This window comes from Pollachius pollachius (assembly GCF_949987615.1).
Source record: "Pollachius pollachius genome assembly, chromosome: 3".
Lineage (NCBI taxonomy): Eukaryota > Metazoa > Chordata > Actinopteri > Gadiformes > Gadidae > Pollachius > Pollachius pollachius.
The window spans coordinates 4,090,472-4,103,468 of NC_136936.1; the positions used below are offsets into that span (position 1 = coordinate 4,090,472).

Consider the following 12,997-nt stretch of genomic DNA (forward strand, 5'->3'; position numbering starts at 1 on the left):
CTCAGGAGAAGGAAGAATAAGATATAGACGCTTTCGTCTGTTTCAACCTTTCCCCTTTCTGTATCGCTCTCATATAACTGATGTATCTTTCCATCCCTCATATCATACAGCTAGAAAAAACAGTGGCCACAGAGAGAAAGGGAGATTAATATGATTTTTATTAAATATTTTGTTGTTGTGCTATACAGATGTAGGCCGTTTTGGAGGCATAGCGGAAAACAATCATTAACATACAAATATAGTACATAAATCCGGTGTATAGCGTGTGAGAAACATAGTCTATATTTTTTATTATTGAGGTTTTAAATGCATTGATGGGGATTCAAACAATGACAATCAAATAAAGTTTTTTGCTCTGATTTGATGATAGCGTTTGATCTATTTGCACAACCCTCCAATGTGTGTGATATATCTATTATCGTGAAATAAGCCTAATGACTCTAATTGGGCCAATTGAGCATTTTCTATTGACATAAACCGCATTGTCTTCACTCCGTAAAAATAAATCACAGGTGTGTGAACTCTTTACTTCCACTTATGGTAAATATTCCACAAAAATAAATCAGAGACAATTAAATAATTATATTATGTCATATGGAATGGGTTATTGTATTGTGTATATAAGATTGAAAAACAATCCAAGGTATGCAGGCTATTTCAAGGAATTAAACTTTATACAGAGTTTGAAACAAATTTGATCTTGGTTGGTTTTTATAGACGTATTTTTGTGTTTGTATCTTTATGAAATCTAAACCTTTCCTCAACAAATATTCCACTCATAACACTTACGAGTGTCGGTTTATCTCCGGAGGTGGAGCACGTTGACCTGTTGACTACTTCTGACGAGCTGGCTGTCGCCTTGCACGGTTTACCCTGCCAAGGCACTTTGATAAAAGCGTCTGCTAAATGCCCTAAAAATGCCAATGCCATAACTGTATTATCCTCTAAACCGGCTTTATCTTTGGGGAGATCTTCTCTTAACAAGGCATCACGGCTTCTCATTTCAGTGCCGTTTTGGCGGAGGTCATCCTCCTTAAAGGGAGCAACTCCTCCACCCACTCATTGGGGGAAGCCATCATTCGCTCCCACAGCCTCACCTCACACAGACTCGAATCCATCCAGTTCACCACCGCACCATAGCTTCTGCCTACATCGAGAAAAAGAGCAAACCACTTCGATTAATATCTACATTTTATTTACTACGGTGATTAGTCGTTCAGCAGATGGTTATATTATAGCAACTGACTCGAGTGGATTGAGATACATGTCAGGTTTTGCATGTGTACCTGTGCCAAGGCCTAGTCTTAAGCCCCCAAGCAGGTTGCTGGCCAGCCTGTCACGGTCCCAGACTGTCAGTTCGACACAGGCTTCCGTCAGGTCTGCTTGTTTGATGCCGTCGTACACCATTGTGTGGTTAAAGATCGGATTTGTCGTTCTGCGCAATACCCGCGTCTTCTGACGGCCTTTCCGACTCGTGTCTGGCAGCACAAAGCTTTAAGAATGAAGGAAAATCAGAAAAAAAACAGAAATGGGAAACTACTGAACCAGTTAACCAAAACCGAACCATTTAATTAATGCAAATCTGCAAAGCATGCAACTAAGCAGGGGCGTAGGAATGAGTTTAACATTGGGGGGGACACATTTCGGAAACCTGACAGATCCGGTATAATTTTTAGGTGGGACAAATGTGCCTGTCTCCGATATTGGAGGGGACACGTCCCCTCCGTCCCCCCCGGTTCCTACGCCCTTGCAACTAAGTACGAAGTTCCAATCCGTGAAGGAATCTATGGTACACATGAAGAACGACATACCATTTAACATAAGGATCCATAGTGCCTCGGATCAGAGGAAGGTTGCTGCACTCTTTGACCCAAATGTGTACTTCACCCGTGGGTGGGCCGTGCATCATCACACCTGTGCAGCAGAAAGCACAGAGAACCGTTTCAATACCAGACCATAAGGTAATGAATCTAATATACCTAATTCTGGTCTGGAGTTAAAACCTGCTTATAAACAACACACTGACCCTTACTGGTTGTCACTTGTGGGAGAAAGCGTATTGCCAGTCTCATCTCGCCTCTGTTGTCAGAAGGCTTCAAACTGGACGGCATCTGACAAAGATAGTTGTGATGATGAAAACTCCATTTTGTAACCAATCCATCAGAACATATCACAGAACATATTATTATACAATATATCCATATAGTAATTGCACTTGAGTAATTAACTGGTTGTTGTCGATTGAAAGATGGTGTGTCTTTTAATGTAAGCTTTGTCAAAGACACATTTCTGTCAAGGTTAATAGGTGATTGATAAAACATTACACCCATTATTTCCTTTTGCATTATCCAAATAATCTGTCAATTTCAAATATATTCTCAGTGAATCTTGTGTGGGTAGTACGTAAATCTCATCACAGATTTTCTCCTTTATCGTTGTGTGTCTGTGTTTCTACATCATGTTTGTGAGTACTAGTGTGAAGGCATTTGTGTTTTCCTGAAGCAGATTGTGTGCTTCATTAGTCATTGCCTTTTTTCTTCTCTCTGTGTGTGTGTCCGTATAGATGTGTGAAGGGGTTTGTCCTGTACCCGGGCTCTGAGGTCCAAGTAGTTCATCTGGGTGTGGTCGAAGTCCCAGGTAGATAGGTCCAGATCTACCTCACCCAGGAAGCTGTTCTTGCCAAACGTATCATGATGCCACACTGAAAGAATGAGCGTCTGGGTCCTCAGATACTCCTTGTGAACCCGATACTGGGGGGAGGCACAAAGGAGCCGTTTGTGGTTGCTTCTTTGTATGGCATTGTTCGTACAAACGATGTTATTAGTTCATTTCAGATCTGGCGATTGTGCACAACACGCCCGCGATACTCACCCTCAGGATCTCATTGAACGTCGGGTTGAGTGTCTTCTTTTTCACCGCAGTCTTCCTCTTCCCGAGACTGGCTTTGTCGGGGACAAGATAACTTTTCACGTATCTGACAAAAGAAAAGCAAACAGATTGTAGCGATAAGCTCGATGAAGAACACTGAAACAATTTGTGTTTGTTCTGATTTTGGCCACCGGTGTTGTTACTAAGGTTTAAAATATGGAAATAGAAAAAATAAATCAATAATAAATATATTTAGAGGTATTTGTCTCTATATGTGTACTCACGGGTCGGAACGACCCCTTTTTGGATCAACAGCCGCCAGTCCTTGGCACTGCGCCACAAAGATGTGGAACTCCGTGAGCTTCTGGACATAGTTGATGGAGAACTGGATGTTTCCCGTGACGTCCACGTTGCCAAAGTCCCCGCTGTACATGGTCATCACACTGCCACTCCGCTGGGGACACACAGGCATGCACAAATAAATACACACACACACACATACACATCACATCGTATTGAGTACCTGTTGCTGCAGGTGAGGTTTGAATTAGGAAAGGTAAAGCAAGAAGCAATTGCCTTGCGTTTATTTGTTGCCTAATCGATCAAGATAGATGGGAATGGATACTGGGAACAAAACAATCCCAGCAGGCTTATTTGAGTTTACCGCAGGTGAGAGGAATCAAGAGCATGCTTTGACCAGCTGCAACAGCTGGGCTTACCTCCTTCTGGTGAAAAGAGGGCACTGATTTGCTCATGTTTTTCATATGATCTGGATCGGAGAATGAGGCCGTGGAAGCAGTTGAGATGGATGTGGCTGTGAAACAAAAACAAAAAGGTTTTTAATTAACTTGACATAGTGACATTCCTAATTAAAAACAATGTTCACCAAATGTTCACCATTCTTGCTTCGTCTCATATCACTTGGATCTGGTCTTCGCTCTTGCCCTGTAGAATACAATTCTATAATTTTATTGGATGCATAAAAAATCTCAAATTATCCAAATCTATATAAATAAATACGTTTTTCCTTACATGTAGAAGATCCAAATGATGTTATGTCCTCCAAGCTCTTGGTCTTATTTTTAAGTTCAGCTCGTCTGAGAGCTCTCTTCACGGGGTTTTGGTCCTCGCTGTCATTCTCCCCTAAACAAACACACAATCGAAAGAGCCAGACAACCAGTGAGTCTTTTTAAGTAATTTAATTTCAAAGCCTCTTTAACATGTTATACTGCCACAAAGGTTGGTATGCCGAACACAGCGTAGTGACACTAGACATGAGGTATAGATTAATACAACTATGATTTGGATTGTAAACTCAACAAGCCTCCTCACAGTGGCAAATAATGCCATATTGTTCAAGCCATTAAGTTAGATGTTTTGGGACAATATTGATTACGTTCCAGGAATTGGAAAATATGTTGAAATTCTATTTCAACATAATTCTATTCCTTTCAGAACTCTTGATACCTCTGAAGATAGAAGTATTCTTTGTCACTTAATTTGATCCCTCTGGATTAATAAAGCATTTCTGAATCTGAAAAACATGGCATCTTCAACATGGCTGTTGTTGAGGATCATGATCCTCAGGTGTGGTTAACTTTCTTTACTTTTATGTATATATATTGCATCCAAATAAAGGTACGGTTCAATGTCACCATTGAACATTTTGTGTTCACAATGAGGCCAACACTTATGCGCTGTCCAGCCCACAAATCAAACAAGGAGGATAAGGAATTACATGTAATGTTGACGCAAGAGAGAGAATTAATGTCCTGCCAAGAGAGGCAGATATAGACAGATCCTACAAGGATGTCCCTTGATACATCCTTCTTCATAACGTTGACACAGCACCAGTCGTCAGTATCTTCAACATTCAACAGTTTTCAGCAAGATTTAACCCTCTTCAACACTGGACTTTATTTATAAAGATAATACTAAGATGAACAGATTATAGATGTCCCAGGAAGACATGGTTTTGTGCGTTAATGTTTTATTTGTGTTCATATTTTATGATGCATGCATATACAGGCATTGCATCATTGATTTAAAAATCTAATTTTTGTAGCTGTTAATTTATTGCATTACATAGCATTAAATGCTGCTTACAGTTGGAACTGGTCCTTGAGTTGCTCCGGGTTTCTGATGCTGTGCTGCTTAAAGACGATTCTCTTCCTGTGTCTGAACTGCTGTTATTCACCCGCTGGGACGCTTTGCCTCCCGTCCCGCCATAACGCTCCTCTGAGCCCACTGGGGAACCCTCTCTTGCCGGACCACACAGGTCAAAGTCATAGGCCTTGCCGTCTGACCCCTGTTCGCTCACAACCGGGGCAAGGGAGTTGTGGACGCTGGATTTGTCGGTCATGCCGAGATAATGCCGATAGTCTCGCGGGACGAACGCACGAGCCCGCAATGCTTGAGATTCGGAATTAACCGACGGTCTCCGAGTACTTGAGACTCTGCCGTCGCTTTGCCTTCTGTGTTGAGACTTATCAGCACTCTGTCTCATTACTCCTTCTTGAGACTTTTTACCACAGTCTTGTTCTTTGCTGACATTCAGCGAGAACATGCTGGTGGAACGGCGCATGGCACTTGTACGGCTGCTTATGTTGCTGAAACTGTCGGTCCTCGCCTTGGGAGACTGTATCTTCTTTCCAACGTTACTTTGCAGCTTGGTTGAGGTTTCCTCCTCTCTAGGAGTTTCCTTCAATTCAATCCGACTGTCTTTGTGCTGACCCGATTGTGCAGGTGGGGCTGGTCTAAAGCTGCTCTTCTCTATGGCAGCAGAAGGCTGCAACTCTGAACTCAGGGACTGTGAATCTAAGATTTCTTTATTTTTGGGGGTATTGGCCTTTTCAGCAATAAACGAGCCTCTACGACCTAAATTGGAGCTACCCCAAAATTCACGGAGATTGTTAAATTGTGAACTATTTGTGCCAAGACTTGGGGATGATGTTTCCTGTCTCTGTGTAAAATTCAGCATATTTCCATTGGAGTCTTCTAGGTCATTGTCTGTATCCTTGCCCATTGACCTTAGGTTATATTCAGACTTTGAAAATCTTTTAGATTTAGAAAGATTTGAAGTAGGGATCATTTTGCTATCACCTCCATCTTTGGATTTAAAATTCAACAACACTTGCTTGTTCATTTCTTTCTCCCATAATGACTTAAGCTCCCTTATCCTCTCTACTTTGCTTTCCTGACGTCCGAGTGGCAGTCTTGAAGTGAATCTATTCTGCATAAAGTCTTTTTTAGGAGCCATGCCTGTTTTCTCAGCTCCATCTTCAATTACTTTGCTTTTTGTGTCTTCATTTCCATGACTCTTCGTTTGCGGCTTAGTGGTTGAAAGCGTTTTGCCTCCACTCCGCTTGTAATCCATTGACGGGCTGTGAATCGCCTGACGGAGTTTGTCATGGTCTGGAATGTCCTTCATTTGCAGGGTTGTCTGTAGCGGAGCCTTGAGGAACTCATCCTCCTGTGGGGTTGTTAAAGAGGATGATAATAACGTCAATGACGGTTTGTCTGGTAGGGGGCTTGCTCTGGATTGAGAGGCTTTCAGAGCAGACTGCAGGTCATTGTCTGAACCTCGTCTGTCGACGACTTCGGGGTTTGTTTGTAATATTAAAAGATCTGCTGCATAATTAGGCGGATCCTTTCTAGTGTTATTGGGCTTATTCCTATGATTTGTGAGTGAAGGACAAATCAGAGGTTCGGGACGGATGGAGGTATCTTTCTTATTTGTGTGATCTGGCTGTTTGTGTTTAATATCCTCTGTTTGGATGTTATGCCCACTACTTATGAGGAAATCTGTCTCTCCTTGCCTGTTAGATGTGGGTGTCTTCGTTTCGTCTTTGAAAGTGCTTTTATTATATTTTACTCTCTCAGGGGCAGAAGCCAAATGTTCAACTATTTGATCATTTGTTTCTTTCTGCCTCAGTTCAGGTTTCTGCTGTTTGTCACTGATCGCTCGGTCTGACATGATATTGAGGATTTTGGCATTAGATATTTTGCCTGCCAAATTTCCATCTCCTTTTTCCTCGATGCTCAGCGCCTTTGCTTCTTGCCTTGCATTCTTCTTCACATCTTCTCGCACCACTCTCGACTCCCTTTTCTTTTCAGTATTCTCCTTCACTTCATTTGACTCCTTGACTAAGTGGTCTTTCTTCATCTCGACTATGTGAGATCCATGATCACCCCTCATTCTGTCTTCAAGGGTTCCTTTAACCTTGACGCCCTCCTTCCTGTCCGGGTTAATCACGGTGGGTTGGCTGTCCTCTATGTCCAGCCAATCATTGCTGTCCGTGCTGCGGCTGAACCACTCCAGGACCTTGGCTATGGAGCCCTCCTCCTCCTCACTGGCAGTGGAGATCTGATGGGATAATTTGGGCTTTGGAACGGACGACGGAGCCGTGTGCTGATAAGCCTTCTCAATTAAATTGAGGTCATAGCGTACAGGTGGATCTGAAAAGAAATTAAGTTTGGATATAATTATACCATGAGAATAATACGGATGGCGCCTACACAAGAAAAGCTGTTGTTCGGCTTACCCACAACGCTTTGCGTCATGCTTAGATCTTCATCTCTGGGTGCTGAAGCACTGGATGATCCGCCGTTGCTGACTTTCCTCCTCTCTGGTTCCTTTGTTTCATTTGTAGACAGAGAGGAAGTGAGGGAGTCCCCATATTCCTTTGGCTTTGTATCCCTGCTCTTTTTCGGGTCGACTCTTCCGATGGCATTCGGCCCATCACGCTTGGTCCGTGCGATAGTACTGAAATCACAGACATAAAAATTGAACAGTGTTAACGGCAACTTCTCACTTTAACTGGTCATAGTTAAGTATAAGTGTATATCATTTGTGACTGACGTTTCCGGCGTTACAGAAGGAATGTTCTTCTTCACATCTTCAGCTGGCTCCACTTTACGGAGATCCTCAGCGGGACGCTGAAGAGACTTAGCAGCAACAACACCAGGGGAAAACCGAGACACCTGAGACGCTTCAGTTCCCTGAGCAGGTGATTCCACGCTACTGTCACTGGAGGGGCTCGCCACAGCGCTCTGGGAAGCATATTTGAGGCTGAATCTTGGTGCCGGGACCATGACCTTTGTGTCTCCGGGAAGGTCGTGCCCAGGAGCATTGTTAGACAAAGTGCTGCTACGCCTAGAGGCAAACGTTCTCATCTTGGGCACAGGTCTGAAACCTGTAGAAGATGCTTCAGAGGTGATAGAGCCCCCTGGTGTCGAGGGACCTGCAGTTGGATCCTTAAAGGGAGCCACGGGTTCTATGGACAGAGAGCATAGAAGACAGTGATGAAGAAACATTGACACGGGATTAGTATTACTTTTAAACACAACTTTGTGCTATGGTTTTGTCTATTCCCTCCTTCCTTTCATGAAATGCCAATGCCGGTAGTGTTTATCCCTTGCACAAATCCGTGACCATTGTGTGTGGATTTTATTCTTGTGTGTGTGGCCTTATTATTTTCCTCATTTTTATCTAAAATATGGATCCAGACCTGTGTCAGGTGACTTCTGAGGCCTCTGGTCCCCAGTGACGATAGGTTCTTCCGTCTTTTCATTCGGTTCCACAACAATAAAGGAAGCGCGATTAAAGGGGTTGCGTCTCAGCTGAAATCAAAGGCAGGGTAACTGAATGATACAGAAGCAACCCCAAATAACCTTTGTCTTTGTAACCTTTAAAAGTAGCTATTCGCTTCACATTAATTCCTACCCTTCCTGGCGACTGTGATGCTGTCTGGGTTTGGTTGATCTCTGCATCCAGAACTCTAAAAGATAGATATATAGGTAGATAGGTCGTATTAGTATGAGTATGAGTAATGGCATATCATACTGCATCCTGCAATGGGGTCAGCTGTAACTACTCTATTGTACTGGGTTGCATTCCAAGGTTGTACCGCCTATGTTGACTTACTCACCAAGCACACACACGCAGGCAAACAGTGTACTTCAAATGTTTGCTATATGAAGTCGCTGCTCCAATTAATCCCACTGCAACAGGTGACCTGACGGAGGGAGTTGCGCCTAACACAGTTGCTCCAAGTTCACGTGACTGTTTTCGTGACTCTTTGAGGTTACGGTGTGTTTGATACAAATTGTACAATATCTGAATGCTCATGTATGAGTAGCTGGTAGATTAAAATTCATAATGTTACTTAAAGAAAGAAACAGTGACAGAGAAAGGAAATAAAGGAAAAATAAATAAGATGAAAGACAGACAGACAGACAGACAGAGGTTTACCTCTTCTTCACAAGAAGGGGTGTATCTAAGAGTCTGGCAGGTTTCGGTGGGGGGGCTAGGCTGTGAGAAGCTCTTGGACTGGATAAGCTGGGCTTCACTGAGGCCTCTGCCGTAGACAGGGTCAAATCTTGATAAAAAACAGAAAAAGAGATGTGTTATGCACAGCGATGCCAGTATCTCATCGAGCAATACTGTGTTGGTACCATATGACGTGTCTTATACTTTTATAATTGGTTCATAAATAATCAGCGAAGGAGAATAATATGTTTTCCTATGCTGAGCAAAGGCACATTGACCGAACAACCTGAAGAAAACCTCCAGGTGAATCTTATGGTTACTCATGGCATTGGTTGCTATTTCCGTCATTTTATCCCGTCTACGTACCTACGTTGCTTTTCCTCCTCTGTTTCATGGATGCCAGTATGATTTCGGACCCGTGAATCCTGTCTTTGTGTCTCCGAGACTTTGCCTCATAAAACCATTCTCCTGTGAGGTACTTGAGTTTGGTTTCCGATTGCTTGCCCCGATCCAGTAATTTCTGCAGATTGCTGGAGGAAAGAAGCACCCAGATGGCATGTATGGTTACAGTCCACTCCACAATAACTGCACATTATATATATACTTATACTTAAACATACTATATGTTTTCGCTTACAATCTATTTATGGTTATCAATAGATTCATCGCAAATTGTATTATTTAGTTCTTTCAATACATAAAGTCTTCAGAAAATGACACCAGTTGGATTAATTCCTGTGAATACAAATGAGCTCAAACATCAAAGTTAACAACAGCAAAGCAACTTGTTCCGTATAAGCTGCTTTCTCTAAATCAAAAAACCTGACGAAAAAAACTCTAGGTTATTTCCAAAAAAATGTATCATTGTGATTTGGTAACAATTTCAAATGATTTCAAAGATAGCGACTGGAGCCACTGCCTCCAATCTGTTTGAAGTTAATTGGAATCATGTGCCCGGGAATGACCATTCCGGCTCATCGTTTCCTTATGAAAGAGAAAGGCCAGTGGTCATGTGAAATACGGGTAGCACATTAGACACACGATTGGCCTAATCCTTTTACACTCTGTACAGAACAGCAATTCACTCTAGAACTGATGGGGGCTAATTCCTCCATTTCTCGGAAGGAAAGGCAAATAGCTTCGTGCTTTTCTAAAATCAACAAAAGATCTCCTGAAAAGACAATGCTGCTGTTGACTGTGGGGATTGCTACCTTTTATTTTTACTTTGTATTCGTTTAAGCCTGCCGCAGAAGTGTATGACTGTGTATTTAACCTCACAACCAACCTCAACCTCTTGTTTTTGCTTTAAAGTGACTTATGGTAGGTTAAATAGGCCTAAGGTGACAGGTCATTCTGTTTGCAGACTTACTGCATATGGATTCAACAGACCTTCTGTGTGGCTGTGACATGTTTTCCAACTATATCGCTCCATATCTTCCTCAAAGCAAGGTAGTTCTCTCTCTCTCTATCTCTGTTCTGTTTAAATTGTTTTCATTCCAGTGAGGCTAAAACAATCTTTTACCCAATGCGTTGAGTAAAAATGCACTGTTATCTAATACTCTCATGTGAGGAGGTTATTTGGGCGATTAGGTTATTCTATTATGGCCACGCAAACATCCCCCCCGTCTACCCACCCTACCCCTTTTCAGTCAGAGGATGTGTTTTTTCTTCTCATGCAAGAAAAGAAGTTGACTCAGGGGAGATTGCTGTGATTGAAGAAGGGACGTGACTATGCAACGCTACTTAGACAGGAAACGATCCCTGGACGCGTTGGATGAATTGTCTTTAGATCCACAGCCATTAGGAGCAGGGGGTTGTGGTGAAGCGGTGGTCTTGGTAAGAGGGGTTTTCTACAGGTAGACTTCTGAAATTGGGGATATAATACAGTATTTCTTTGCAGACGTGTTTTATCCAAAACAAATTACAGTGAATTATGTTCATGTTATAAAGGAGCAGGTAGGGGTTAGAGTCTGTAGGGATTTGACATTGGCGGTCAAAACCCAAGAACCTTTAGGAGGGCAGTGAAAGGCCCTAGCCACTACACCCTCTCACCCCATTACATGGGTATGAGGTTAATCATGAATGTGACGTGATGGATGTACCTGACCCTCTCCTCCTCATGTCTCTTGAGCTCCGTGTCTCTGTTCAGCACCTTCAGGATCCTCTCCTGTTCCTCGTCCGTGAGGTGGCTCAGGTCTATCATGATGCCTCTCTCTCTCCCTGTCCTCCACTTCCTCACAGGCAGGACAGTAGATTCATAAACCCAAGCTCCAGCGTTAAACCACCGGTGAGGTGGAACAAGAAGTCTGAAAGGGTGTTAGAGTGAAAAAAAACAGAACATCATAGAATATGTTGTTTTGTCGTCAAAACAATATTCTGTGGTTCGGAAATAGTGATTCAGAAAGCAGGAAATTGTGTGATGTCTTACAATGTAATTAGTAGTTATATCTTGTCACATGGCTAAGTCGTTTACTTAAACAGTTCCCAAAAAAACAACAACTATAAAAACATTTCTGTCTCAATTTTCCATGTCTTTAAATAATAAAAAAGAAAACTCAAGAAAACTCTTTCAAGGTTGACTGGTTGCAGTAGCATGGAAGCAGTTCATAAAACAGCGAAACAATGAACTATTCGTTAAACGGTCACCTTAATATTATATACGGAATGCTTCTGTAGCCCACTAGAATAAACTATTCAAACTATTAGAGTAAAAGAAGAAATGTCGTTTTTCGACTTATCTGAACAAACTAGAACTAGAATCTAGTTATAGCCTCAATACAAAATGTACTTTCATGAGTCCTGATACAATGTAGCCCGATAAGTAGCATGATAGAAAAATGAATAAAAGAAAATGTCTCTGTTGTGCGATTGCTTTTAAGTCCATGCATGTCACTCAACTAAATCCATTCTTCTGTCGTCAGTGGAGCCGATAAACGAAAACAAAATAACAAGAAATATTTCCCGTCGAACAGGTGACGTTAGTTACAGTTACTTATCAAATGCATGGTACCTTAACCACACATTGTAAAAGTCGTGGCTGTAAAACATGGGACCGTTGAAAATATATATCTTGCAGTGACGCACAATAACAGCAAAAGACTAATGGGCCATCTTACCTTAGTTCTGCAGAGTTTGGGTCTACTGTCTGGAGACAGATGGCACAGTTCCACCCGGACGGATGTAATAATCGCTTCTGTATCCATGCTGCAGTCAGCTGAGCGCCACTGTACAGGAGAACACACCCCTAAACGTTAACGAGTGTTTTCCTGTTCGCAAAGCAATGCCATTTATTATGTGACCCATGTTTGGAAAAGCAGTGTAGTGAGCGTAAAAGTGTATGAACTGTTATAGATTAACAACCACCTGAACGCATACTGCATAGTTTGAAATAATAGGGGAGTAAATGGCGCACATCGTCCAGCAGGTGTCCATAGAGTCGGAGTTAGTTTACTTCTGTGTTTGTCAAGTGGGTGGGTCGCCTTTGGTATCCAACAGGGAGGCGTGCATAATCACGGTGTGTCATTAAGACAACTCTTTATTTCCTTTCAGTAATTCGACTGTGTGAACATAACGTGACGATAATGTACCAAAAATATGCAAAGATAAATACATGAGGTGGAAGTCCATGCCAGAGGCCTTAGTGACGCATTTGTTGTCTTTTCCTAAATCAAATGTAAACAGAAGGCCTACCGTGCTGGCTGGTGAGCAAACGGTTAGGTAATCCCATCCGTCACCTGAACAGGTCAGGTGACACTGGCCAAGATTGTGCCAATGTATTTCAATATCAAACTGTAAACGGGCCTCTGGGGACTATAATAGGCCCAATAGTATTCCAAATGTGATAAAAAACAAAAAAAA

General features: G+C 42.3%; 1 protein-coding gene across 3 annotated transcripts; it reads right to left on the reverse strand.

The window, feature by feature from the left end:
* Nucleotides 1-177: 177 nt before the first annotated feature.
* sytl2b (synaptotagmin-like 2b) lies at nucleotides 178-12,388 on the reverse strand. 3 transcript variants are annotated; one of them, XM_079733380.1, is made up of 19 exons: nucleotides 12,256-12,388; nucleotides 11,242-11,445; nucleotides 9,506-9,669; nucleotides 9,122-9,248; nucleotides 8,594-8,648; nucleotides 8,379-8,490; nucleotides 7,730-8,144; nucleotides 7,413-7,633; nucleotides 4,975-7,326; nucleotides 3,901-4,011; nucleotides 3,766-3,813; nucleotides 3,588-3,682; nucleotides 3,153-3,322; nucleotides 2,872-2,974; nucleotides 2,589-2,750; nucleotides 2,033-2,111; nucleotides 1,812-1,914; nucleotides 1,287-1,492; nucleotides 178-1,147 (listed from the first exon to the last, which is right to left on the reverse strand). In XM_079733380.1, the coding sequence occupies exons 2-19, from the start codon at nucleotides 11,340-11,342 to the stop codon at nucleotides 999-1,001; spliced, it is 4,773 nt and encodes a 1,590-aa protein (XP_079589506.1). In that variant the 5' UTR covers nucleotides 11,343-11,445; nucleotides 12,256-12,388; the 3' UTR covers nucleotides 178-998. The 3 variants fall into 3 exon arrangements, with proteins under 3 accessions (XP_079589506.1, XP_079589505.1, XP_079589507.1); XM_079733379.1 differs by having other exon boundaries at nucleotides 2,027-2,111; nucleotides 12,256-12,387; XM_079733381.1 differs by lacking the exons at nucleotides 9,122-9,248; nucleotides 9,506-9,669; nucleotides 11,242-11,445; nucleotides 12,256-12,388 and adding an exon at nucleotides 8,799-9,116 and having other exon boundaries at nucleotides 2,027-2,111.
* Nucleotides 12,389-12,997: the final 609 nt, after the last annotated feature.